The sequence below is a fragment of the Oryctolagus cuniculus genome, chromosome 2, assembly GCF_051225735.1.
Source record: "Oryctolagus cuniculus isolate XC-2025 breed Fujian yellow rabbit chromosome 2, ASM5122573v1, whole genome shotgun sequence".
Lineage (NCBI taxonomy): Eukaryota > Metazoa > Chordata > Mammalia > Lagomorpha > Leporidae > Oryctolagus > Oryctolagus cuniculus.
Window position 1 is genome coordinate 2939459 of NC_142868.1, and position 27342 is coordinate 2966800.

At 70.1% G+C, this 27342-nt stretch overlaps 1 protein-coding gene across 3 annotated transcripts in view; it reads right to left on the reverse strand.

Annotated features, from left to right (window-relative positions):
- Positions 1-403: 403 nt before the first annotated feature.
- The window catches only part of SORCS2 (sortilin related VPS10 domain containing receptor 2), a 218855-nt gene continuing 191916 nt past the window's right edge, over positions 404-27342 (reverse strand). For 2 of the 3 annotated variants that reach the window (XM_070069545.2, XM_089325237.1), the window contains exons 9-28: positions 25442-25621; positions 22832-22978; positions 21890-21992; positions 20390-20466; positions 17309-17400; positions 16706-16813; positions 14744-14864; positions 13962-14095; positions 13502-13630; positions 12462-12633; positions 8840-9026; positions 8166-8299; positions 7412-7535; positions 6850-6962; positions 6267-6392; positions 4270-4369; positions 4073-4178; positions 2780-2883; positions 1725-1804; positions 404-1501 (exon numbers count right to left, since the gene is read on the reverse strand). In XM_070069545.2, coding sequence (XP_069925646.2) covers positions 1478-1501; positions 1725-1804; positions 2780-2883; positions 4073-4178; positions 4270-4369; positions 6267-6392; positions 6850-6962; positions 7412-7535; positions 8166-8299; positions 8840-9026; positions 12462-12633; positions 13502-13630; positions 13962-14095; positions 14744-14864; positions 16706-16813; positions 17309-17400; positions 20390-20466; positions 21890-21992; positions 22832-22978; positions 25442-25621 — 2361 coding nt within the window. In that variant the 3' untranslated portion in view covers positions 404-1477. The remainder of the gene's footprint in view (positions 1502-1724; positions 1805-2779; positions 2884-4072; positions 4179-4269; positions 4370-6266; positions 6393-6849; positions 6963-7411; positions 7536-8165; positions 8300-8839; positions 9027-12461; positions 12634-13501; positions 13631-13961; positions 14096-14743; positions 14865-16705; positions 16814-17308; positions 17401-20389; positions 20467-21889; positions 21993-22831; positions 22979-25441; positions 25622-27342) is intronic. The other variant, XM_070069546.2, reaches the window with a different exon arrangement.

Consider the following 27342-nt stretch of genomic DNA (forward strand, 5'->3'; position numbering starts at 1 on the left):
GGAAGGGGTGGACCGCTTGTGTGCACCGGTGGGCGGTGTTTCTGCCCAACCCACCCCCACTTCCTTCCCGCCCCACCCCCCGCGGGTCAGCAGGGGTCCTGCCTGGCGGGGCTCTGTGTCACCAGTGGGGGGCAGTGGTTATGGTGAAAGGCCTTCCGGCGTCCGCGCGGTCACTGCCCGCACCCGTCCTGGGGTCCCCGGAGACCACTGCGGACTTGGGCGGGAGCCGTGCGAGCTCTCCGGCTGCGGGGGCCGCCACGGGGTCGCCTTGGAGACCCGGACGCCGGGCCGCGGAGTGGCGGCGCGGGCGGGAGGGGCTGCCCGGGCCCGGAGCTGCTTCGGGGGACCCCCGCGCGCGCGTGCCCCGGAAGACACCCGTAAGGACGCAGGCGCCGCTCGTCTATTAGCCTTTGTTAAAAGCATCACAACTGATTTATTGAGTTTTAAAAAGGAGACGTGAGAAAGCACGCGTGGTGTCTGTTAGGCGCCTCCGCCGGCTGTGCGGGCCTCGCTCCCACGGCCCGTACGTGGAGCCGGCAGGCGGGGTTTCCACGCACCCGCCACGATCTTGACGATAACATGGGGGACACAGGGAGCTGCGGGACGCCACCCGCCTCCCTCGGTGACCCGCAGGCCGGGCGCAGGAGGACGCCTCGCAGCGCGGGCGCGGGTCGGGGTCCGGGAGCCCAGGTCTGCGCGCAGGTACCGGGGAGGGGCTTGGGTGCGGCTGTGTCCCCCCACCCCAGAGGCTGCCCTCGTCCCCCGCGTGTGCCAGAGGTGACGGAGCCCTTGCGCCCTGGACAACGCTCAGGTCACCCGCCTGGGTCCTGGCTGCCCTGCGGGGCTCGGGGTTGCTCCCCGGCCACCCCGCCCGCTGGCGGCTACTGCGCCGCCACCCTCACTTCCCCCGGCCAGGTTGCTGTGGGCTCCCTTGGGCTGTGCGGACAACTGGGTGCCTCTAGGAGGGGTCCCCATCTCCCACTTCCGGAGCCAGGTGAGGAGTGGACCAGTGGGGCAGGAAACGCCCCCTGCTGGCGAGAGCGAGGAACTGCAAGCGCTGGGTTCCTCGGCGCCTCTGGACCCGAGGAGGGGGCCCAGGACCTTGTGGGAAAGCGATCCCGAGGACCACCTGGGTGGTCACAGAGTGGACCACCCGCCACCTCCGGAGGGTGCAGGCGGCCTGGCACGGTCAGCGCCGGCCTCAGCGGCCTCCCAGAGGGACCCGGCTCGGCCAGAAGCAGGCCCAGCGAGTGCGGGCTCCAGGCGCAGAGACGCAGCCGGAGTGGGCGGGGACGGCAGGGGCTGGACAGAGGGAGGAGGGTCTGTCCCCCGGGCGGGCACAGCTGGAGGAGGGGGCTTCCCCGCAGGTCCTCGACGCCTGGCTCATGGGCGGAGCCCTCCACGGGGCGCAGGACGGAGTGGGCGTGGCCTCGGCATCAGCTCACCAGGTAGCTGCGCCTCTCGTGGGGGTTGATGCTCAGGACCACGCCCGAGTGGTTGCCTAGGAAACAGAGAGGCCGCCTGAGCCCACGCCCCCCAGCCCAGGCCGGCGGAGGCGGGGCTGTGCAGGGACGTGGTGGCGGCCTCAGCCGGTGCGCCGGGTGGCGGGCGTCCCAGGCAGGGGAGTGCGCTGGGGGAGGGGTCTCCAGGTTGCCTGCCTGTGTGGGTGCCTGAGGGTGGGGCTCCCGGTGCCATCGCGAGACGAGCAGTGGACGCCCACTGACCTGCACGGGGGCTGCCCCCGGGACTGGCAGCAAGGGGGTGCACGAGGGGCTGCGGCTCTGCCCCCTCCTGGCGCCGGGCACTGCAGGGCGCGGCGTGGGGAGAGAGGGTGGCGTGGCGCCAGTTACGACGGGGTCGGTACTCGAGTGGACGGGTGGCGCCCCTCCCTGAGGGCTGGGGTCCTCCCGAGACCCCATGTCCCCAGTGGCCTCTCTGGGCCTGAGTCCCTGACCCGTGAGGCCATGACGGGGACACGGGGGACTCTGGGGTGTGCCAGGAGCGAATTCCAGCTCCAGCGCCCGCGGGCGAGGACGGGGCCTCTCTGCCCGGACTGCTCTCCCTCAGCGCGCTGGCCCACAGACCTGCAGAGGGGATCTGGCACCGCGACCCTGGCCCGTGCTCGCAGAACGCAGCGGAGCCGGCTGGGGGTGGGGGGCTGGCAGCACAGGGCCCCGACCTCCAGCGGGGGGCGCTCCTGAGTCCCGCTGGTCATCCTGCTCCGTGCCCTGAGGCCCGGCCCCTCCCCTCGGGGGCGGGGTCTGTGCTCCCTGTGGACATGCAGAGACTGTTGTGGGGGGGAGGGGGTGCCTGAACAGACAGAGCAAGGTGCGGGGCCAGGGTGACTCCGAGGGCCGCAAGCTGACACAGCACGCGCCAGGCTGGCCATCTCTGTCCGCTCGGGCTAGAGGCCCGGAGAGACCGTGGGCAGGGGCTCTGGGGCGCGGCGCGGCTGGCGGCCTGAGCGCGGGGAGGCCCACGGGAGGACTGCGGCCTGCCGCTGACCGCGGGAGAGCCCCGTGTGGGTGGGGGGTGGGGGGCAGTGCCGACTTGGCTGCCGGTGCCAGGGAACTCGCGTGGGGAAGGCCCCCCGCGATCCGGCCAGGAGGGCTTCCTGGAGGGGCCCGCCCTCTCCTGCCTCCGGGGGCGGGGCCTGCCCTCTCCTGCCCCCAGGGGCGGGGCCTGCCCTCTCCTGCCTCCGGGGGCGGGACCTGCCCTCTCCTGCCCCGGGGGGCGGGGCCTGCCCTCTCGGCGGCGCCCCGCCTGGGCCGGCCCTCACCCTGGCTCACGCCGTGCGCGTCCTCGCTGTGGCTCACGGGGCTCGTCATCTCCTGCTCCTTCTCATTGTACATCTGCGCGTACACCGTCCTGCCCGGGCGTTTCCTGCGGGCGGGAGCGCGGGGGGGGGGGGCTGTGGGCGGGGCCTGGCTCCAGGGGCCCCGCCCCAGGCACCGCCCACCCCCGGGCCAGTAGCTCCACTGGGGCACGTTCTCATCTTCCTGTCGTGGGCCCCCAGTCTCTCGGAGCGAGCGCTCGAGCCGAGCCCCGCGGGCTCAGCCGCTCTGCCGGCACAGGGGGCCGCCCTCCCCAGCGACTCCAGAGCAGACAGCAGTCACGGCGCCATTCCGCGCCCCCGAGCCGCCCAGGAGCGCCGTGGGCAGGTGGGCCTGGGCCAGCGCTGGGCTGAAACGTGGGTCAGACGCGACTCCTGGGCGACAAGGGAGGCCACCCCAGGGGACGCGTCCCTCCCAGGCTGGCCAGGGCCTCACTGCTCCCCAGGGACCCTGTCACTGTGCTCCCTCGGTTTCCATGGCAACAGCTCTACGCAGGAGGCCCGGTGCGGCCCCCACATCCCGGCCTCAGGGGGACTTTGTAGGGGGGTGAGTTCCCCACCCCCGTGTCCACACCCCGGTCTAGGCCACGGGGACAACCCCAGCTGTTTGCCTCCAGCGCCCCTGTTCTGATCCGAGCTCCACACGGCTGCCCCCGCCACAGGCAGAGGCTCAGGGCAGGTCAGGGACTGGCTAAGCCCCGGGCCGCGTGGGCAGCTGGGAGGGGCCGAGGTGGCCATGTCTTGCCGGGTCCCAGGCACCTGGACATCAGAGGGCTTTAGGGCTCCAAGGAGCGAACGGCACCCGCCTCCCCCACGCCGTGGGCGCCAGTAGCACGTGCCGGTCACTCGAGGGGCTTCTGTGGCAGCCGGCGGGGACGCACCGACCTCTGCCACCCCAGGGACCCCCAGCTCCACGCCCCAGGCAAGGTCAGGCTGCCCGGGGCTCCGAGTGGGTGGTGACCAGTCCTGAGGGGGGCAGCCAATGTGAGCGCCTCTCAGAAGGGAAACAGGCGCCGTGTGCGCCCCCACCCCGGACACCCCGAGCCCGCTTTGCGGGAGCAGCTGGTCCCCACACCGCAGCCCTCAGGGGTGGAACGGGTGAGGGGCCGAGGGGCCTGGGCCGGGGTGTGACCCTCCCGGAGGTTGCCCCTGTGAGGGTGGGTGGAGCCGGGACTGGGGAGTCCGCCCATCCCCGCCTGCGCCCTCCTACCCGTGCCCTGCTGGGGGCCCCCCACTTGCCTTTTGAACTTGTAGAGGACGAAGGCGCCCGCTGCAAAGAGCCCGGCCACAAAGAGGACCACGGCCGCCCAGTAGCCGCTGCTGCCGCTGCCCAGCCTCTGTGCACCTGCAAGGAAGCGGCCGTGAGGGGGAGGGGCGCCAAGGGCTCGGCCCCACGGGGCACCTGGCGAGGAGAGCCAGGAGGCCCCGCCTCTCACCTGCGTCCACGTCCCTCAGGGCCACCAGGACACGGAGCCCGGCGCGCAGGAGGAAGCTGATCTTCTGAGCTGCCAGTGCCTGCCGCAGGGCCGCGAGCCTCTGGAAGCAGAACGCGGCGTCAGGGGCGCCAGGGGCAGCCAGGGCCGAGCTGACCCCCTGAGCCGGGCGGCCGGGGCCGAGCTGACCCCCTGAGCCGGGCGGCCGGGGCCGAGCTGACCCCCTGAGCCGGGCGGCCGGGGCCGAGCTGACCCCCTGAGCCGGGCGGCCGGGCGGCCGGGGCCGAGCTGACCCCCTGAGCCGGGCGGCCGGGGCCGAGCTGACCCCCTGAGCTGGGCGGCTGGGGCCGAGCTGACCCCCTGAGCCGGGCGGCCGGGGCCGAGCTGACCCCTGTGGGAGACGGGAGCAGCGAGCCCGGCGGCCGGCAGTCACCACGCGTGCTGCGGGGACCCCCGGGGCGCCCGGCTGCTGCCCTCTCTCAGGATCCCTGCCTGCAGGTGCTGGGAGATGGAGACCCCGGCCATGGTCAGGGAGGGCTTCCCGGAGGAGGTGCCCCAGCGGAAGGAGGCGCCTTGTGGACCACGGGTGCCCCTTCCAGGTGCTGGACCCAGACGTATCCGGCACCAGCGGCCGCTCCTGGGCTGGCTCCGTCTCCCCGTGCCTGCGCCCATCGTGCCGGCCTTTGCCTTTCTGCCAGCCGCCGGCGTCTCCCGCTGACCCGGGCAGCACCTCTGCGGCCCGCGTCTCCTGCTCCCCGTGCACTGGGCGATAGCCCTCGGCAGTGCCTGTGCTCCTGGGGTCACAGCCCGGACCCCAGGACTGTCTTGTCTCTCCAGAAAACGCCCTGGGCGCCTCCGTCACCTTCGCTGTCCCTCGTGTTGGGGGGCGGGGCCCAGCTCCTCCCTGGTGACACCCCCACCCCAGCCTCACTCTCTGTAAGATGGGGCCCCTCCCCCTGCCGGAGGTGTGGGGCCTGGCGCCAGCTCCACCGCCTGGGTGAGCAGTTACATCACCCAGGCACACCAAGGCTCTGCAAGGCGAGGGGGCAGGCATCCCACGTGGGCGCCGGTTCGAGTCCCGGCTGCTCCACTTCCGGTCCAGCTCCCTGCTGTGCCCTGGGAAAGCAGTGGAAGATGGCCCAGGTGCTTGGGGCCCTGCACCCACGTGGGAGACCGGGAGAAGCTCCTGGCTCCTGACCGTTGTGGCCAGCTGGGGGGTGAACCAGCGCATGGAAGACCTTACTCTCGGTCTCTGCTTCTGCCTAACTCTGCATTTCAAATAAAAAAAAAACCCTGAGAACCTTTCATCTGCACAAACAATCTAGAGGGTTCTGGCGCCTTCCCCGGTGATTCACTCACCCCCGCCCCGAGCCTCCCTGGCTGCGCCGCCCCGGGCAGCCAGTCTGCCTCCGTGGAGTCACGTGGGCCGCGTGGCTCCCGTGGCCGAGCACCGGGCTCTCAAAGCTGTGCTCACCCAGCTGGGGTCAGTGCAGCCTCCAGGCACAGGCCACGCCCCTTCACGCCCCGGTCAGCGGGGGACACCCAGCTGCTCCACGTGGGGCTCTCCCGGGTCACACCTGGCCGCGGGACTGCTGGCTCCCGTGGTCACGCTGTCCAGCCCCCCGCCCCCGGCACCCATGGGGGTCTCCTTGTCCGCTTCCTTGCCAAGGCCCACTCTTGGTCTGCTCCGTGACTGCAGCTGCCCTGGTGGGCACTCCCCCCCCCAGCCCCTCTGTGGGGCTGCTCTGTGGCGGGGGTCCCGTGTCAGATATGTTCGCTCGCCCCGTGGGGCTGATTCTGCCCTGAGCCCTTGCAGTCGGGGCCACGGAAGGGCAGAGTCTGGCGTGGGGTCTGGCTCCCTGCCTTCCTCCCTTGGCCGGGGTCCCCGTGCCTTCCAGAAGGCGTGGCCACAGGGCAGGGCCCACTGCCTCGCGCCGGAGCCACCGAGCCGGCCACGTTGTGAACGCCCGGCTGTGCGGCGCACCTGCCGCAGGACACACCTTGTCGCTGGAGACGCTCCTCTTCCGCGTGGGCCGGGGCGGGGGCAGGAGCACGTACAAGTCGGCCAGGGTGGGCAGCCCCGGCTTCACCACGGTCACCAGCAGCTCCTGGGGGACGCCGGTCTCCTGTGGGGACGCAGACACCCTGTCGTTCCCCGCTTGGCCCCGTCCCCGGCCCTGCGCCCAGCCCTGCTGGCTGCTCCGCCCCACCCTCGGCGCCACCTCCCTGTCACCAGGTCCAGCGGCCTTCTCTCCCCGCCCCCAGCGCCCCAGCCCAGCCACAGCCATGCACGCTCTGCTGCCCTGGGTCCCTCGGCCTCCGGAGGTCCCAGTCTACGTAGCCCTGCCGGGGATCTTCCTAGGGACCCAGTGCCACTCACAGGCGGGAGGCGGGTCACCCCGCCCCGGGGGACCTGTCCCTCTCCCCACCCGGGCTGCTCTCCCTGAGCCCCGAGGGCAGCGCCCGGCCCTGGGGAGAAAATGAGGCCCACTTTAGAGACCCGGGGCCCACCGGGGGAGGGTGGCCCCGACCCTGTCCCTCCCCCGAGCAGCTGCCCTGGGAGGGAGGCTGCAGGGCCCGCACCTTAGCGAGCAGCCGGGTGACCACCAGGCCCACGTCCTCCCTCCACTCGGGGGTGCTGGGGTTGTAGGCGTCCAACTCCTTGGAAAACTGCAGCGGCACCAGCTGGAATTGATCTGCAGAGAGGCGGAGGCGGGGCTGCTCAGGGGGCAGCCTCTGGCTGAGGCCCCGCCCACTGCCCGTCGTGGGCTGCAGCAGGCCAGCGAGTGGCCCCGGGGAGGCACAGGCCGCCTCCCCGTGCACCCAGGGCTGAGGGCGGCCATAGTGCGCAGAGGGGAGGGCCTGGCTGCGCACAGGACAAGTCTACCCCTCCACCCCCCTCCCCACCCTGTCCAAGACCCCCCCAGCTCTGCTCTGTAGATGCAGCCCCGCCCATCACCACCCAGCTGTGCGTGGGGGCTGGGGGTAGGTGGGGGGCGGCACAGAAAGGGGAGCCCACCTCCCAGAGAGCAGGGACCTGCCGCTGGCTGTGCCCCAGGGGCATTCTCAGGTGCCAGTGGCACTGAGGGGGCCTGTCACGTGGCTGCCGTGTCCGCCACCCCCCACCCGGCCCCCTGGGGCTCACCCAGCACGCGGATGACCTTGGAGTCCTGCAGCACGGAGCTCCCACAGGCGGCCTGCACCGTCACCCGCACGTCGCCCGCCGCCGCAAACCGGGTGCTCACCGAGTTCTCCAGGGAGAGGAGGGGCTGCGGGGGCACAGGCGGGTGGGTGCGGGCTCCCTGGGTGGCCGGTTCTCAGCCAGGGGCTGGCTCTGCCTGCGTGGCACACGCACAGTGCCCGGCGCCCGCCGAGCGGCAGCTTCTCCCAGGACAGGGAGCGAGAGACGGGGCCATCAGACAGGCAGCGGAGACCACACTCGAACCCAGAGCTTCCGGACCCCGTGCCCAGTCTAGGGAGCTTCATCCTGAGTGTGCTGCCCCTCCGCCCCTGCCCCGGGCTGGCTCGGCCTCGGCTGCGGGGTCTGGAGGCCCCAGCTCCCCCTCCCACAGCACTCCGCAGGCTCAGGCCGTCTCCCCCCCCCCGTGCAGAACGGCCCTGGCTCCCCCTCCTTGCCGCCCCGGTGGGGCTGCTCTAAGGGCCTCCCCTGCCGTGACGCCGTCTCCCACCCCAGGAGGGGCCTGAGGGCAGGGACCCCCATAACGTGCCCTGCCCCAGCCCAGGCAGAGCCCGCAGGAGCAGGTGCAGGGGCTGGGCCGGCAGGTGCAGGGGGAGGGGGGCTGGGCCAGCAGGGGCAGGGGGAGGGGGGCTGGGCCGGCAGGGGCAGGGGTGGGGGGCTGGGCCAGCAGGGGCAGGGGTGGGGGGCTGGGCCAGCGCACCTGCAGGCTGTGGCCGATCCACCAGTAGAAGACGGTGAGGTTGGGGTTCAGGGGCAGCAGCGCGGCCGTCAGGTTCACCTCCTCGTTGATGCCGATGACCGGGACCACCTCCAGGGACAGGGCCTGCAGGGGGGCTGCAGGGTCCCCACAGGGGTCAGGCTCAAGGGCGGGGCACCCGGGCGTCTCAGAGGCTGCTTCTCCATCCCTGCCACACCTCCTTCACTGTTTCCATGGCGACCACCAACTGTCATTCCACCCACGACACCCCCCACCTTCATCACTGCTGCCCCCACTGCTGTTCAGGGCACGGGGAGGGGCCACCCGGGTCCCTGCCCCTCCCCTCGCCCCTCCCCCGCCCGGGTCCCCGCCCCTCCCTCACCCCTACCCTGCCTGGGACCCCACCCTGCTGTCCCCCACCCCTTGCCTGGGTCTCCGCCCCTCCCCCACCCCGCTTTCCCCCCCTCCGTCCCTGTCCCTCCCCCGCCCCGCTGTCCCCCCCCCCCCCCGCCTGGGTCCCCGCCCCGTCCCTGCCCCTCCCCTCGCCCTCCCCCACCCGGGTCCCTGCCCCTCCCTCGCCCCTTCCCTGCCTGGGGCCCCACCCTGCTGTCCCCCACCCCTTGCCTGGGTCTGCTTCCCCCCCCCTCCGTCCCCGCCCCTCCCCCGCCCCGACTCACAGTTGACCTGCACAAACAGCACGGCCTCATCGTGCCCGGCCGAGTTCTCTGCCCTGACGGACACGCGGTAGACACCAGGGCTCTCGTAGCGGTGCCGGATGGGCTCCTCGGTCAGCGTGAGGTTCACGTACATGGCCTTGAAGCCGTCGCCCAGGTCCACCTGGTACCTGGTGGTCAGGACGTCTCCCTGCAGGGACACGAGGCCACGCCTCTATTCCCTGCTCTGCGTGGGCGGGGCCCCGGGGGCGGGGCCAAGCCACCTGAGGCCCCCTGCAGGGCCCCGCTGGGCCGTGAGCCAGGCCGGCACCCGGCAGAGCCCCCTGACCCCAGCAGAGAAAAGGAAGACGCCGCGACCCGTCCGGACGCCCGCACTCCGGCTCCTCGCGGCCGTGGGGTCTGTGCTGAGAAGCCCCGCCCCATCGTGGGTCCCTCACCGGCCAGCAGCCTCCTGCCCGACCCTCAGAGGTGGGGACGCAGGGGAAGAGGCAGCTTCAGGTCCACTGTGTCCCCGCCCCTTCCTGCGTGACCCCGCCCCGCAGGCCACGCCCCCGGAACCCTTCCTAGGGACCAGGGATGAAGCGACAGAGCCCGGCACACTTCTGGTCGGCACCTGGCCCTGCCCCGAAGCCGACAGCTTGCTGAGGTCGGGGGGTGTGGGGGTGTCCCCCGAGACACACGCGGCTGCCGTGGGCGCCGTCAGCCCGCCTCCTGCCCGCTGCAAACGTGCACACACAGGTTTCCGTGTGCACAGGGGCGCGTGCCTGCCGGGCTGTGACGGCTGCACCACGGCCTTTAAGGAACTGCCATTCTCGGGCCCGCCCGTCACCACCTCAGCCGCGGCGGCAGGTGCACGGTGTACCCTGACCGCCGGTGACGCCCACGCCTTCCTGGGCTCCCACCTGGCGCCTGCACCTGCTGCGCGGGACCGCCCCGTGCCCGCCCTCGCCTGCGCCCCCCACGGCGGGCAGGGTCCCCGCGCCCTCCCACCCCCAACACAGCCTCCTGCCCGCAGAGGATCCGCCCAACGGGGCCCCGCTCTCCCTCTGACATCACGTTTTAGGGCTCCAAGCCTAAACCCCAGAGGCGCTCTCCCATGGCTGCTACGAGGCTGCCGGCGCGCCGGGAGCTTCGCTTTGGTGCCAGTGTTGGGGGCCGGGCCGAGCTTCACCGTGGGGGCTGCAGAGGCTGCTCCTGCGCCCGCCCGTGTCAGGGGGCTGCCTCCCGGGGGTCTCGGCTCTCGGGGCTGCCTCCCGGGGTCTCGGCTCTCGGGGCTGCCTGCAGGGGTCTCCGCTCTCACGTGCGATTCCTAGAGCCTCACTGTGTGATTTCTGGCCCGCGTGAGACTGGGCGTGACCGTGTGTGCAGAGGCCCCGCGAGTGTGCACGAGTGTGACAGTCTGCATGTGAGTGCACCAATGCACCTGCACACGTGTGAACACATCTGTGTCATATGTGCATGTGTACACGTGTCAGAGTCTGCACGTCAAGCCGGCGCCGCAGCTCACTAGGCTAATCCTCCGCCTAGCGGCGCCGGCACACCGGGTTCTAGTCCCGGTCGGGGCGCCGGATTCTGTCCCGGTTGCCCCTCTTCCAGGCCAGCCCTCTGCTGTGGCCAGGGAGTGCAGTGGAGGATGGCCCAGGTGCTTGGGCCCTGCACCCCATGGGAGACCAGGAAAAGCACCTGGCTCCTGGCTCCTGCCATCGGATCAGCGCGGCCGCGGCGGCCATTGGAGGGTGAACCAACGGCAAAGGAAGACCTTTCTCTCTGTCTCTCTCACTGTCCACTCTGCCTGTCAAAAAAAACAAAAACAAAAAAAAACAAAAAAAAAACACAAACAAACAGAGTCTGCACGTCAGTGCACCTGCGGGTGTGCGGGGCACACGTGTGAACGCACCTGTGTCCTGTGTGTACATGTGAGTGTGCACGAGTGTGAGTCTTCATGAGTCACCAGTGCACCTGCGGGTGTGCAGGGCACACGTGTGAACACGTCTGTCGTGTGTACTCAAGTGTGCACGAGTGCGCAGCTGCCCCCTTCCTGCACTCCCTCTGCCCTTCCCCCAGGAAGCACATGGCCTCCTGGGAGCCCACCGTCCTCGGGCCCCAGCCCGGTGCCTGCCAACAACCGCAGGAGGGGCCGGTGCTCAGCCTGGGGTCCCGGTCCCCCGGGGCTGGCAATCTGCAGACGCAGTGCGGATTCCGGCCACTAGGGGGCAGCAGGCAGCCACGTTTTCCGGCCCACCCCAGAACCAGGAGCCTTGCTGGGTCTACGCCAGGGCTCTCCCTCCTGCCACCTGAAGACACGGCGGGGGACAGAGGTGCCCCGTCTCGCCCAGGGGACTGGGCTGGTCTCAGTCGGCAAGGGAGCCTGGGACAGACGGAATCAGAGCCTGCACCAGGACCGGGGACTCCAGGAGTCCGGTCCCGAGGCCCAGGCCAGCCCTGCCGCTCACTAATGCGCGGCCCTGGGGGAGAGGCCTCACCTATCGGAGCTTTGGGGTGAGGGGGGTGCGGCCAAGTACCAGGGCAGCGGCTCACGGGACGCGCCCGATGGGCAGGTGCACAGAGCCCGCAGCCCCGCCCGCCCCGCTGCTGACCGCCAGCCTGGGGACCCCGCGAGCCCCGCAGGTGTCTACCCCCACAGCGCACACCAGCTTCTCCCTGCTCCTGACCACAGCCGCGCTCCAGGGACGCAGGCAGAGCGGGAGGAGACGCAGACATCCACTCGTTCCCCTGGACGGCTCTCCTGGTGACCCCTTTGGTATCTACTGTGCATTTTCCAAGGGTCACTGCTTCTAAAATCAGAGGAAAACAATCTGCTCTAGCAGGGAGAAGAGGGGCCGGCGCTGTGGCATAACCGGCAAAGCCGCTGCCTGCAGTGCCGGCATCCCACGGGGGCGCCGGTTCGAGTCTCGACTGCTCCACTTCCAATCCAGCTCTCTGCTGGGGCCCGGGAGGGCAGTGGAAGATGGCCAAGTCCTTGGGCCCTGCACCCCATGGGAGACCCGGAAGAAGCTCCGGGCTCCTGGCTTTGGATCGGCCCAGCTCCAGACGTTGCAGCCATCTGGGGAGTGAACCAGCGGATGGAAGACCTCTCTCCCTCTCTCTCCCTGTCCCTGTCCCTCTCCCTTTCTCTGTCCCTCTCCCTGTCTCTGTCTCTCTTTCAAATAAATCTTGAAGAAGAGCTGAAAGGCTGGTGGGACACTCACGTAACTGAACACGTGCATGTATGTTTACGCCCTGCATCATCTTTATCTGTCTGTACACAGGGCACTTCAGGAAGTTCCGGAAAATGAGGGTAACAGGCAGTTGCTGCGAAAACTGACTGTGGCCCAAGCTTCCCCCCGAGCTCGTCCGCGAGCTTCCTGCGGGCCCGGGGACCCACGCACGCACACGGCTTGCATGACCGACGGCACGTCGCCGGCTCTCTGTGTGAATTCCTTCTGTTTCAGATGCCGAGGGAACTAGATCTGAAACTGGGGTTTGAAGCAGCGTGATGGCCGTGCCGGGGAATGAGCGGGTCTCTCTCACGCGTGTGTGTGGCCAGCAGCCACGCACGGGGGCACAGGCACCCACCGCGTGCCCATCCACTCCACCCCCTCCGTGCCCGCGTCCCTCCGCTCACCCGCTCCTGCCGCACCAGGAACAGCACGTCCTCCCCGGGCCGCACGGCCACGGCCTCGCCACGGAGGCGCACCTGCAGGCCACGGGGCGGCATGAGCGGGCACTGCAGCTGCACCGGGCTCTGCTGCAGGTCCACGCCGCCCTCGCACACGTTGGACACCACCTTCCGGTACCTGGGGGGGAGGGGCGTGTCACACGGGGGCGGTGCCCCAGGGTCTGGTGGGGCCGCCCGTCACCCGTTGCCCCGAGGTCCGGCCTCTGTGGCTCCGCTCAGCTCCTCCCACGGCCCCACTGTAGAGACCAGAACACCGAGGCCCGGGGGCGGGAAGGACTGGCGACGCCGGATCTGTGCCCTGGGCCGGCTCGCACCGCTCAGATGACAGCCGGCAGCAAGAACTGGCCACAGTAGCGAGCAGCGGTGACGGCCCCATTACTGCCGCCGAGGGAGACTTCAGGGGCCAGGCTGAACGCCGTGGCTGAGAAACGGGAGGGCAGTGAGCTGGGGGCTGGGCCACCCTTGGCTTTGCTGCCCACGTGGCCGTGGCAAGATGGGTGGACTATGGGTGATGCATGGGGACACAGGTGCACGGGGATGGATTACAGACGGACAGGCTGTGGGTGATGGATGGACGCACGGATGGACGGATCACGGGGTGGACTGGGTGGATGGAACACAGCGGGTGGACTGTAGGTGATGCGTGGGTGCACAGTGGATGGACTATGGGTGACAGGTGGATGATGACGGATTATGGATGGGCGCACGGGTTACAGACAACGACACAGGTGTGTGCCTGGGGGAAGCAGCACAGCTGAGCACAGGGGACCGCGGTGGGCGGACGGCAGGTGCGGGCTGTGAGCGTCCATTCCCCCAGCCGCGTCCTCAGCTCCCCCGGGGGACGTCAGGGGCATTTCTGCCACCCCCAGGGCCTCTTCCTCCTGCTCCCTGTCCCTCCCAGAGTGGGGGGGTGCCTGCAGCTCCAGCCTGAGGGGGAAGGCCCCAGCCCAGGACCCGCCCCCAGCTCAGCCCCGCCCCCAGCTCACCCGAGGCTGCTGGTGTAGGTCTGGCCCAGAGCGCAGTCGTCAGGGGGCGACAAGGGGTTGAACCAGAAGTTGGCGGAGCACCTGCTGGTGTTGGACTCCCCGACGGGCGCTCGCTCAAACCCGTAGTCGCTGCGGGGACAGGACAGGCCGGGCCGGCTGGACGGGCGCTCTGCGGGGCCGCTGCCCAGGGTGGGGGCCAGGAGCACCCCGGAGGGGCGGGGCCGGCCGAGGGGGCGGGGCCCAGGCCAGAGGGCGGCGCCTGGGCCACAGGGGACAGCGTGGGCAGGGCTGGGGGCAGGAGCCCCGAGACCCCAAGCCCCGCGCTTCCTCTTCCCTCCCTACGTGAGGCCAACAAGCCCACAGACCCGTGGGCCTCCTCCCGGGCTGCGCTGGCCGAGGGGCGTGGGGGCGTGGGGGCGTGGGGGCGTGGGGGCGTGGGGGCGTGGGGCACTGCGCTCACCACAGGAAGTCCGAGGCCCGGCAGGCGCAGGGCCGCGACGTCAGCGCTGACGTGAAGGCCTTGCCCTGCACGCACCAGGCCGCCGGCTTTCTCCTCCGGAAGCTCCGCGCCTGGCCCAGGATGCAGCGGTCACCCTGAGGTGGGCGGGACGGGCGTGAGCCGCGGGCGGGCGTCCGCCCCACGCTGGAGAAACCGAGGCCTGGGGTCCGCCACCACCCAGCACAGGCAGGGCCCGGGCCGAGCTCCAGAGCCTTCGCGGGCCTTGTCCGTGCCCCTCCTGGTCGGGTAGTTTTAGCAGACCCCCCCCCCCCATAATGACGCCCTCTCCCATCTGCTGGGGCTCCCCCCACATCCGACAGCCCCGCCCCTTCATAAAAGCCCCACCCCCTCCCGCAAGTGCCCTGTTCAATTGGCTCGCAGGAACCCGCCTCCCTCCATGTCTCCACCCACAGGCCCCCACTTCTGGCTGGAGACCCTCAGAGCTGTGCCCGCCTGTCCCTGGTGCGTGGTCCCCACGCGGGTCCCCACACGACAGGCTGCCCGAGGCCTCCGTCCCCTGCCTTCCCGGGAGTCACAATCATTTCTCTGTAACCGACTCCACAGGGCCGCCTTCTCCCCGCGGGGGGGGGGGGGTAGCGGCGTGCGCTCACTGCACCCACAGTTCCAGTGGGGCGGCTCCAGAGGGCCCCGCAGGAGGCCCTGGCATGCACAGCCGGCTGTGGGTCTGGCAGGCTTCCTGGAGGAGGGGTTGCTGGCAGGTGCAGCCGCGCCCCGGCCCCCACCTGCAGGCTGCTGAGCTCCCAGGCGCTGTAGTCGCTCTCGCTGCACGGCCGGGGGAAGGAGGGCCGGAAGTCCACCTTGACCAGCTCCCAGTCGGAGCGGAAGCTGATGTGGCCGAAGACCCTGGGGACCAAGCAGGGGCCGGACAGGAGGCCACCTCAGCCTGGCGCTGGCCCCGCCCTGCAAGCCGCCTTCCCTCGGGGCTCCGTGCACCGAGCGGCGGGGTGCTGGAGCCCCTGGCAGGCGTGGCCACGCTGCCACGGTGGTCTGTGCTTGCTGCTGTCACCCTGTCGGCCCCACACACCTCAGCCCCTTGCTGGACGGGGAAGCAGGCCCTCGGCGGGGTCCTGAGCCTGGGCCCTGTGCCGGTCCTCCCGCTGCGCCCGGAGTGACCCGTGGTCAGATGACCATGGCCACGGCTTTCCACAGCTGAGCCACAGGCCCATCGTCCCACCTGGACAGGGCCAGCCACGGAGGACGGTGAGGGACCGCGGCCTGCAGAGCTGCACTGTCCCTGCCGGTGCCCGCGGCCTCAGCGGGTGGGGGCGGCAGAGCCCTCGGGGCCCCCGTGTGCTGGAAGCTCACACACAGCCTGAGAGCCGAGTCCCGGGTCCAGCCCATTTCACAGGAGGGAAAAGCAAGGCCAGGGCCACACAGCTCCCCGCGCTGTCCCTCCTCCCCTGGCGGGCAGTCACGCGCTGAGCGCCCGCCCTGAGCCCAGCTTCCTCCCCCCAGTCCCCCCGCCCCTGTGCACGCACAGGCACACATTCCCGTGCACACACATGTGCATGTGTACACACATGCACACAACACATGAAAACACATGTCTGTACACACATACACACACGCCTGCACATACTTGCACACAGCAATGCACACACACCTGCACATGTGCACACACATGCACACACATGCACACACGCCTGCACTTTCACATGCATGCACACGCGTACACACATGCACGCATGCACACACAACACACACACAGACACATGCCAGCATGCACATACACTCTCACACACACCTTCCTGCACACACGTGGACACACGCAACACACGTGTGTGACATCCACTCCCCAGACGCCCTCACCCATTTCACAAACAGAAGCCCGGGCTCTGCGGGCTGCCGGGGCCCCCTCTGGCCCCCCTCCCCCCGCCGCCTCCCCCTCCCCTTCCCCCTCCCATGGGCCGCAGGGTGCAGCGGGCGCCTCGTCCACACGCCTGCAGCCTCACACCTCTGCCCACGTGTGGACGCCCCTTCCAGCCGGTGGTCCTGCTGTGCTGCCAATGTCACCTCCCTCGGGCCCCCGGGCCAGCCCCACCCACAGCCCCAGGGGAGCAGGAGCCTGGGCAGGAGGCACCAGGGCTCCCCAGCAGGCAGCAGAGGCCGGGGAGCCCCAGGAAAAGCCCCCTCTGGGGCAGGGTGGGCCGAGCGCCCCAGCCAGGAAGTCAGCCATTAGCCCGGGGCCGTGGGCGGGGCTGAGGAGAGCCAGGAGGGGGCTCAGAGCCCACCAGGGCGCCCGCCGTCCATCCTGCCTCAGGCCGCCTCTGGGCCGAGGATGCGCCGGCGGGGGCCTGGACACCCCCGAGTCACCTGCTCCTTGCTGGGGCCCCGACTCTGGGCAGGACGGGCACTGCCCACTGCTCCCAGACTCCACCAGGTCCACACAGAGGGCAGTGGCGGACCCAGGCCCGGCCCACCTCCCTCGGCCCCTCCCCCGAGCCCCAGCGCTACCACCGGGGTCCCAGCTGACGTCCCAGCCAGGGCCCCGCCCTGGTGCCCACCAAGGAACCTCCTACGGAGGGCTAGCCCCCCCTCCAGCACACCTCCCACTCTGCAGACCCCACCCCACCCCTGCAGTGGGCGGGGCACGGGGGGCCTGGCCCTCCTGGTGGGAGCACCCGGGCCTGGGGGAGCGGCTCGGCCCTGCTGCCACCGCCCAGGGCCCAGCGCCGGGCACTCACGTCATCACCAGCGTCTCGTCCCCCGGCTCGCTCAGCAGCCCGTCCACGAACACCGAGGTGCTGGTGAAGTTGTGTGTGCTCCAGGTGACGCCCTCGTCCACGCTGAACCTGCCGGGGTGGGGGGGGGCGGCCGTGACCCCGGGCAGTGCCCCTGTCCCGCCCAGGCCACCTCTGGGGCCGGCCAGGCGTCAGCCCCACCCTGCGGGGTGTGGCAGGACTTAGCAAAGCCACAGCCGACAGCCCCGGCTCCGTTACCCGGGCACCCTGGTTGCAGGCTCACCGGGCCCTGGAAGCCCTCACCCGAGGCCGAGCCTGCCCAGGGGTACAGTGACACTGGCCCCTCGGCCGCTGGCCCAGCCGTGCCCTCTGGGTGCTGAGCTCACACCTGCACAGGCCACCGCAGTTAACGGATTCCTGTTCTGAGTAAAAGTCACCTCCCCCAGGGAGCCCTCCAGGCCTCCCTCTGCCTCGCCCCCACCACGCTCTGCCCATCTCTGCCACCCGGGGAGGTGTGGGAGCTGTGCCAGGGTCTCTCCCTGCCCTGGCCCCGTGGGGAGACCGTTCTGGGGGCCCTCGCGGGGGCACTGGCGCCCAGGCCCGTACTTGAGGATCTTCAGGGGGATGGAGGTGTCCTTCACGGCCACGATCACGCCCCCATGGTCCAGGTACAAGACGTGGTGCTCCTCCTCGAAGGCCTGCAGGAGAGGGGGCGGGGCCTGAGTGGGGCGGGGCCTGAGTGGGGCGGGGCCTGATGGGTGGGCGGGGCCTGAGGGGTGGAGGCGGAGGCCTGAGGGATGGGAGCAGGGCCTGAGGGGCAGGGTGGGGCCTGAGTGGGGGGCAGGGCCTGAGGGTGGGGGGCCCCTGGGTGGGGCGGGGCCTGGTGGGGGTGGGGCCGGGCCGGGCTGTGGACACTGGCAGGGCCCTGAGTGGGGTTGGGGGTGCCCGGCGGGGCCTGAGCGGGGTTGGGGGCGCCAGTCTGGAGCAGCGCTCTCAACGGCCTGGCTGGGGTTGTGGGCAGCAGCCAGGCCCCCGAGGGCACGGCCGCTCTCGGGTCCGCGTGCCCCTAGGCCGGTCTTTCTCACGCACACAGAGTGTGTGGGACTCGGGGTGGGGGGTGGATGCGGCACCGTGCCAGCAGCCTGGACACCCGGACCACGGACCCCCATGGTCAGGACAGAGGTCAGGCCAGAAACCGCCGGAGAGCGCAGACGCCTGGCCGAGACCCCCGCATCTTAGGAACGGGGACAGCAGCAGAGCTGGGGAGCCCCCAGGCCGAGCCCCAGCACCCCCGCCCTGCACCCCACCAGAACTCCCAGTGTCCCCCGTGTCCCTGGAATCCAGCGCCAGTCTCTCCGCGGCCTTCAGGGCTCTGCAGGAGGGGCCCTGCCCGCCCTCCGCGCAATCCTCCCAGCGGCTCTGGTCTCCTCTCCCGGAGCCTGCCTCAGGGCCTTTGCACATGCTGCCTCCTGCCTGCCAAGCTCTTCCCGACATGTCCTGCTCGTGGTCAGCCTCACTGGCGTTGCCCACTGCTCACGGGACAGCCCCAGGAAGCCCTTGTGCAGGGGGGGGGGGAGTGAGCAGCTGTGGCCCAGAGCCCCTCCGGGGAGGGCTGGCCCACAGAGCGATGGGCCCCTGTCTCGAGAATGTTCCAGAAGCTGGACCCCTCCACCGAGAATGTGTTGGCAGGACCCCTGGTGGCCAGGGAAGCGAGGCTGCCCCGAGAACGCCACGGCCAGTCCTGCGTCCCCGGGCCTCACGCGTCCTCCCTTGCCCCGTGTCCAGCTCCCGTGGGAGCCGACTCTGCCGCCTGCTGGGTCGGGGGTGGGGCTGCAGACACCAGGCAGTGGGTTTCTCGGAGCCTGATGGCTCTGCAGCCGGCTTCCCCCAGGATGGAGCTGGCCGAGCTGAGTGGGGCGTGGCCGGGGCCGCGTGGACACTCAGTGTGGGGCCGCGTGGACTCTGGCCCCTGCAGCCAGCTGTCTCAGGATGGACAGGACGCTGGCAGTGCCCGCCCCCGGGACGGTGGGGGCTGCCGTGGCTTGGATACTGGCGTGGGTGCCTGGCAAAGCCGCGTGTGCGCAAGGCGGGGTCCCCAGCGTTGACACTGGTGGTTCAGGGTCAAGGGTGGAGATGACCCCATTGTGGTGTCTGGGGGGGCCCCTGCACGAGGACCCGGGGCCTGTCTGTCTGCTTCCTGGCTGGCCCTGTGACCCCCGTCAGACACCAGACCAATGGGGCTGGGACCCCCCAAGCCACCCCCCTCTGCAGGCAGCTCCCTCAGGGACCCCGAAAGCAGCGCTGCTCCCCTCGGCCGGGCCCTGGTGGTGGCGGCTCTGGGGTTTTCCACGCTCCCCGGCGGGGGGGGGGGGCAGTCGGGCAGCCCCGGCCCCACTCCCCCTTCCCTGCGTCCCGGTGCTGAGCCCCAGCCTGGGGTCCCTCAGCACTTCCTGGCCGGGTTGTAGGGCCCCGGGCACTGGGTTCCCAAGGCTGCGCTGATTACAGACTCCGGGGTTCCGCTCACAGAGGCCGCTCAGCTCTGCGCAAGCCAGACACGCTGGGATGCCCCCCCGCCCCCCGCCGTGGCCTGGCTCCCCGCCCCCCGCCCAGGCCCAGCGCCTCCCCTAGCGAGACCCAGGACGCCCTCCTCCGCCTCCCCAGAACCCCACCCCGAGCCGCTGCCACTTCCCAAGGGCACGGGCATGTCCCAGGCCGGGTCCAGGGAGCCCCGTGCGGATCTGACCCCTGAGCAGCCGGCTTGGCCAGAGCGCCGGCCGGGCTGCCTCGGGTGTCCTGCTGGGTGGGGAGCTCGCCCGTGTCGCCGCCTGTGGTCTGGCGGGGGGTTGGGGGGTGACCTCGCGGCGTAGCAGAATAGAAAGATCCCCCTCCGGTAGCCTCCACTGCCCTTTTCAAACTTCCCGTTCCCCGCATGTCATTTGCATGTCATTAACAAATGTCAGGGCCTCGCCCGCGCGGCAGGTGCACGCGGCAGGGTGGGATTAGCGCATCGGCGGGGGAGCCGCTGGGGCCGGTGCTCAGGCGTGCAGGCGCCGACCCGAAGCAGGAAGCCCACTCTGTTAGGGGAGCCTCTCGGGTGGCTCTGCGAAGGCGGAGGACCCGCGTCCACGGGGGCCTCCCTGCCCACGCCCAGAAAGAGCCGGGGCAGAGGCGGGGTGCCAGCCAGGGCCAGGAGCCTGGAGCCCCAGCAGAGCACAGGTGCCTGCGACGGCAGCCCAGACCCCTGCCGAGGCCGGCGGTGGCGCTCAGAGCGCTGGTGGGGGACCGCCCCTCCCTTCACCTCCTGCCACGCTGCTGCACCACGCATGCCCCAGGCACCCCCCCCCCCAGCCCTATCCCCACGCCCAGCAGCCACCCCTGCCAGAACCCTGGGCGTCACGGCTTCGGGGGACCGCCCCGCCCTCGGTCCCGGCGTTGACCTTTCTCGGGCATCAGCGGGACGCGTCTGCCCAGAAGTGTCTCTGGCACGTGGCATTCCCATCAGCAGCCACCGAGCAAACGGCCCGGCCCAGCCTCTCCCAGGTGCACCTGCCACCGGAGGAGCCGGCCGCAGCCCCTCATCGGCCCCTCACCCAAAGGCCTCTGGGACAGGAGGGGCCGGCAGAACGGACGCCTCTCCTGGGAGTCGGGGAGGGGGGAGCGGGCAGCCCAGGCCCTCCCCCGCCCTACCTGCCGCCAGGTGCGCCCGCAGTCCGACGTGATGTACATCTCCTCCTTATACTCCACCAGCTGCGAGCCCAGGTTCCCTGGCCCAGAAGACAAGGAGCACATCGCTCTGAGGGGCGGCCACTTCCTGGTGGCTCTCGCCCAGGAGGTCCCCACAGACAGGTCCCAGGCCCAGGGTGCTGAGAAGGCGCGGCTGGGCCTGAGAGCCATGCTCAGGTGGGGGCCCCAGGCAGCGGTGGTGGGGGCATGGCTCAGGGACAAGGGTGTGGCGGCATGGCCAGGGCCGGGGGCGGGACACACAGGCCGCCTGTGTAGAGGCCCCGGGCAGGCGGTGTGGGGGCACTGCAGGTGCCCACTGAAGGCTTTGCTGAGTGGACGCTGGGTGGACGCCAAAGCCGACATCCGGGGGCACTGCCACCATTTCCAGGCCCTTGTGCCCGGGCTGGGGCTGGCTGGGTCGGTCATGGCCCGAAGGCCGCCCAAGGGTCTCAGGCCGATGGCGTGGCCGTCACCGGGGGATCCTCCTCTCACAGGTGAGGAAGCTGAGCCCAGGGAGCACCAGCCCAGGTCGGAGCTCCCCGACCGCCAAGTGCCAGGGAACCGCCGCGGCCACCAGGGGGCGCTGGCCTCCCGGAGCAGCACTGCAAGGCGCCCTGCACGGTTACCTGGCAGAGACCTGGGGTTGGGGGACCGGGAGGATGACCCTCGTGTGGCTCCCCAGGGGCCCCTGCCCTGAGGGCCCTGTCAGTCACTTGCCACAGGGGCCCTTATCTGCGCGACACTTGCAGAAGTACTTTACGTGGAGTCAGGTTTAGAAATTGTGAGAAAATCCCAAAGGAGCCGGCTGGCCTCGGATGAACCGTCAACAGGTGCCCTCCGAGCAGAGCGAGCGCGAGCCCGCGTCAGTTCTGAAGTCCGCCACCACCGCCTCCCTCCAGCCGCCCACCCGCCCACACCCAGCCATCCGTCTGTGCACCCACCTCCCACCCCGGGTCCAGCCACCATCGGCCCGCCTGGCCATCCGTCCACCCACCCACACCTCGTCCATCTGTCCACCTATCCACCCATCCATCCACTATCTGTCCATCTATCTATTGTCCATCCATCCATCCACCTGTCCACTCGTCCATCCATCATCCATTCATCCACCCACCCATCTACCCACCACCTATCCATCTGTTGACACATTACCCATCTGTCCATCCATCTATCGTTCATCCATCCATCCACCCATCTGCCTGTCCACCTGTCCATCTGTCTATCCATTCATCCACCACCCGCCTGCCCACCTGGCTATCCGTCCCCCCACCCATATCTCACCCATCTGTCCATCCACCCACCTGCCCACCTATCCATCCATTCATGCATCACCCATCTGTCCGTCCATCTATCATCATCCATCCATCTACCCACCACCTATCCGTCTGTCCACCCGTCCATCCATCCATCCACCCACCAAGCAGCACACACAGAGGCCACCTGCATGCTCACGGCAGCACCTACCTGCGCCCATGATGAGGCCCGGGGCCGTGTCCTTGGTGTGCACAGTGCCCGACACGTAGGGGTTGTCCGCCCAGCGCAGGTGCAGGTGCAGGTGGCAGTCGGGCTGCGAGGGCAGAGAAGGAGGCCGCGTCCTTAGCAGAAGCTGGCCTGAGGGGCCGGTGCTACGGCAGGGCGACACCTGCGTGGCTGCCATCTTCCAGCTAATCGGGCCTGGGAAGGCCTTGACTGACGGCCAGGCACCCGGTCCCTGCCGTCCACACAGGAGGCTGGGATGAGTTCGGGGCTCCTGGCCTCCGTGTGACCCAGCCAGGGCTGCTGTGGCCGACGGGAGAGAACCAGAGGTGGAAGCTCACTCGCTTTCTCGCGTGTGCCTTTTAGATGAATGCGTAATTAAGTAAATAAATATTGATTAAAGCCCCCTCAGCCAGAGGTCAGACGCTCCCCTGTGGCTTTTCTGGGGAGAAGCAGGGTCTGCAGGGGTGCATGGGGGGAGCAGGTGGGCGGATGGGGAAGGACGAGGACAGCTCCAGCCCAGCTGGGGCCGTGTTGGGGTGGGGCGGGCCTTGGGGGTGGGGCGGGGCCATGTGGGGGGCGGGGCTGGCTGCAGGGGGCAGGGCTGGGCCGCAGTGGGGCAGGGCTGGGCCGCATGTCCACCAGGACTCAGCAGGTGCACTCCCTAGTCGTCTTCTCGTGCCTCGGCTGTCTCCGTGGGAGCCTGTCGGGGCTGCTCCCAGGAGGAAGTGAGAGGCACAGGGCACACCCTGCCTGGCAGTCTCCTGGCTGGGCCCCCCACAGCTCGGGGGCACAGGTGACGCACGCAGCTGGGGACAGACTGTCGCGCCGCATGTTTGTGGGGGAAGCCGAGGCCCACTTCCCTCTGGGACCCCTCCCCACCGCAGCCAGAGGGTCCTCCTGTGACGGGCGCCCCAGGCGGGCACTCACGGGCTCGCAGTGGGTCGGCCGCCCGTTCATGTCGGTGCTGGGCGGGCGCAGGAGGTGCCAGTCGCGGCCCTTGTTGTAGGTGATGAGGGTCGTCACCTTCCCGCCGACGTTCTGGTTCGCCAGGAAGACCCCTTTCACCCCTCTGACCTGGGCGGGACAGGAGGATCAGGACCCCGGGGAGCCCAGCACGCGCGGCTCCCCGCCCCCGCCCTGCCCTAGCTGACTGGCAGCTCCGCCCGCTCCCAGGCCGCAGGCAGGGCCCCGGCGCCAGCGGGGAGCAGAGCCCTGGGGGCCGAGGTGCCGGTCACCCCACCTCCACCGACTCCGAGCTCTGCGGCGCCTCCGCTCTGCCCTCCAGACAGCCGGTCCCGGACCAGCACGCCGGCCCTGGGGGGTGCGGGGACCCGGGTGGCCCGGGCACGCAGTAGTGCCCGCCCCCAGGTCCCTGAAGGTCTGGTCCCATCACAGCCTTCACTCAGCACGAACACAAGGCGTGCAGATCTCGGCGCTCGAACGTCCCGACCTCGCGCCGGGAGCAGGGCCCGAGCCAGAGCCCGCTTTCCTGGCGAGGAACGGCGCCACCACGCCGGGTGTGGCAGGACTCCGGGCTCCACGCCAGGGCGGCCTGTGCTCCCCCAGGCTCTGCTGGGTCTGCAGGAGACTGGGAGAGGCGAGAGGGGCGTGGAAGTGCGTGCATGTGTGAGAACACGTGTGCAAACAGGTGGGGGCACGTGAAGAGGCACGTGTGACCAGGGTGTGCACACGTGTGTGTGAAGGGGCACGTGTGTGCAGTGTGTGCGGACACGTGTCAGTGTGATGAGGCATGTGTGTGTGCACTGTGCATGTGTGGACACGCGGGTGAGTGCATGTGAAGGGGCACATGTGTGCAGTGGGTGTGGACATGTGTGTGTGTCCTGAGGCATGTGTGTGCAGTGTGTGTGGACATGTGTGTGAGTGTGTCCTGAGGCATGTGTGTGTAGTGTGTGTGGACACGTGTGTCCCAAGGCATGTGTGTGCAGTGTGTGTGGACACGTGTGTCCCAAGGCATGTGTGTGCAGTGTGTGTGGACACGTGTGTGTGTCCCGAGGCACATGGGTGCAGTGTGTGTGGACACGTGTGTGTGTCCCGAGGCACGTGTGTGCAGTGTGTGGACATGTGTGTGAGTGCTGTCCCGAGGCATGTGTGTGCAGTGTGTGTGGACACGTGTGTCCCAAGGCATGTGTGTGCAGTGTGTGTGGACACATGTGTGTGTCCCGAGGCACGTGTGTGCAGTGTGTGCAGTGTGTGTGTGTACATGTGTGTGTGTCCCGAGGCACGTGTGTGCAGTGTGTGTGGACACATGTGTGTCCCGAGGCACGTGTGTGCAGTGTGTGTGGACACGTGTGTGTGTCCTGAGGCACGTGTGTGCAGTGTGTGGACATGTGTGTGAGTGCTGTCCCGAGGCATGTGTGTGCAGTGTGTGTGGACACGTGTGTCCCAAGGCATGTGTGCGCAGTGTGTGTGGACACGTGTGTGTCCCGAGGCACGTGTGTGCAGTGTGTGTACACGTGTGTGTGTCCTGAGGCACGTGTGTGCAGTGTGTGTACACGTGTGTGAGTGTGTCCCGAGGCACGTGTGTGCAGTGAGTGTGGGACAGCCATTTCCAGGTGACGAGCCCGAGGCTGGGGCGATGCAGGCACTGACCGAGCACCGCTGGGGCTCAGCTCGCAGGCGCCGGCTGCCGCGTTCCCGCCATGGACGGTGACAGCCTTGGGCTCAGAGCCCCACTTGAGCCCACGGGCAGGGGGTCCTCAGCTCACACGAGGCAGGGGGGAGGGGACACCAGGGGCACGGCTGGGCAGGGGCAGCTGCCCCCCCCCAGAGCCCGAGTGCGGGCAGGACGCTGGTTCCCGGGCCTGCTGCTGGGGCGTCCACAGTCTTGGAACCCCGAGTCTCCGGGGGGTCTGCCCGACACCGGCTCTGAACGAGGTGGCCCCCAGGTCGCCGCCCACTCCCCGCTGTTTGTCCCGGGGCTGCTGGGGGCCGAGTGTGACTGTCCCGCTCTCGGTTCTGGGCCCCCAGTCGGAGACCGGGCACTCCCTGCCCTGCCCTGGCCAGCCCTCCACCCACGCCCTGTGCACCCAGGTGCTGCCGGGAGCCCCCAGGTTCCTGCTCCGTGTGTCCCCAGGGCGGGACCCAGAGCGTGGCTCATGGGACACATGGGACCCAGAGCGTGGCCTGTGGGACACACGTCAGGGACATGCAGTGTGGCCCGGAGCCGCTCCCAGCCCCCCCTCGCACTCTGCCCACCACCCACAGTGACTGCGCCTGCCGGACCGGGCTGGGACCTGCCCAGTCCCCTCCTCAGTCACACGGTGACTCTTGGGGGCAGGGAATGGCTCCGGCTGCTGGGGGAGGCATGGAGCCGGGCCACCTCCGCTCGGGAGCCTCTGCCGCCCCAGGACCCAGCGAGGCTGCGTGGTCGGGGCCTCGGCACGCTCAGGGCACGCAGGCTCGGGGAGGGGCAGGCAGCAGAGGAGGGGGCGCCCGGGGGGACAGGGGCCCTCGGCATCGAAGCTCCGGGGACGGCCCTGCCCGGAGGCCCCATGGGCGGGGCCGGGGAGCACCCACCTCCAGGACGTCGATGAGCACGCTGTCCTCGGCCTGGCGCGAGCTGCGCACGTCCTCCAGCACCAGCGCGTAGCGCACGCCGCGGGGGTCCGACTGGTACAGGTTGTAGGTGTCTGTCTGGTGCCACTCCTGCACCGCCACGAACACCTGGTTCCCGTCCGTGCTGATCACCTGCAGGTCCTGGGGGCGGGCAGGGGGTCAGCCGCAGCCGAGGGGGCCGGAGCAGCCTCGTCCCCTCCCGCCCCGCACCTCGGTGCTGGTCCTGCTGCCCGGCGATGGGGGCCTCGCCCAGGGGCCAGGCCCCGTGGCCTCCCTGGAGGCGCCGCTGCTTAGCCCCCGAGGCGTGGCTGGCGCTGGGCCAGCGATGACCGGGCCAGCCAGGGTGAGGGTCTGGGCCCCTCAGAAGCTGACCCAGGACCTGCAGCACTGTCCCGAGGGCCTGACCTCAACCCTCGGGCACCCATGTCGGGGTTTCCCTGCGTGTCACGGGGTGTTCTGGCTGTATGGGGGAGCACCACCCTGTGCTACCCTGGGTGTGGCGGAGCCTCGCCCGCCGGGGACGCCTTGTTCAGTCCCTGGAGCGGCATGGCGTGGTCACCCTGCCTGCTCAGGGGTGTATGGGTGTACGCATAAATGCACATGCATGGTGTGCATGTGTGTGCATGCGTGTGCACGTGTGCATGCATGGTGTGCATGGTGCATGCTTATGTGGGTGGATGGGTGTGCATGTGTGTGCATGTGTGTATGTGGAGCCATCCCCGGGGTGCAGCAGACAGCTGCGGTCCTGCCACGCACCCCCACCAGTCTGGGGAAGCTCGGGGTCATCACTCTCTCAAACCCCTCCTGCCCCTTCCTCCTCCTCTTCCTCCTCCCCTTCCACTTCCTCTTCCACCCCTCCTCTCCCCACCGGCGTCACCCCAGTTCCTGGTGGCCCCCCGCTGGTGGCGGGGGCTCCCTGGGCTGGGCTCTCACCAGTGTCTCTTCCCCTGCCCCTCAGCCTCGGGCACCAGGATGCCCGGTCTCCGGTTCTCTGCCCGCCCTCCGTCGACGCCTCCACTCCCACTCTCTCGCTCCCACCCCTCTCCGCCTTTCCCGAGCCCCCACTCCTGCCCCTCGTCGCCGCTCTGCCACGGCTCCTGCTCTGCGCACGGCAGGGGCATCTCCCCAAGTGCCCCTTGGGTTCCCCGGGCGTCTCCCGGCCCCGGGGTTGAAGCCTCTGTCCAGTGGGACTGCCAGGCGCTCCTCCTGGGACCCCCCCCAGGGCTGTGGTACTCCCCATCTCCCTGCATGCCCACCGTTTGTGGGGTGAGACAGGGCAGAAGCAGCCCCGCATCTGAGGCCAGGCAAGAGCCAGGCTCTATGAGCGAGGAGCGGTGTCCCCCCACCCACCCGCCCAGTTGAGCTCGCGTGGCACAAGGTCCCCTGGGGGCGGCCTGGGCCCCTCGGCCCACAGTTCAGCTCTGAGTCTCACGGGCCCCTGGGCTGGGGTGGTGGGGAGGGAGGCCCCGCTGAGCCCCTCTGCTCTGTGATGTCATGCAGAGGGGGAGTGGTTGGGGACCGAGGCACAGACCAAGCGGGGCGTCTGACAGGCGACTGGGATGCACCAGGCCCACAGGGGACCTCCACAGAGCAGGTACATGGGAGCCACAGGGGGTCTGGCCAAAGAGGAGGCACACGGGAGCCACGTGGGAGGCGGCCACAGAGCAGGTTGTGGGAGCCACGTGGGAGCCAGCCACACAGCAGGCGTGTGGGAGCCACGTGGGAGCCAGCCACAGAGCAGGTTGTGGGAGCCACGTGGGAGCCGGCCACAGAGCAGGAGCACGGGAGCCACGTGGGAGCCGGCCACAGAGCAGGCGTGCGGGAGCCACGTGGGAGCCGGCCACAGAGCAGGCGTGCGGGAG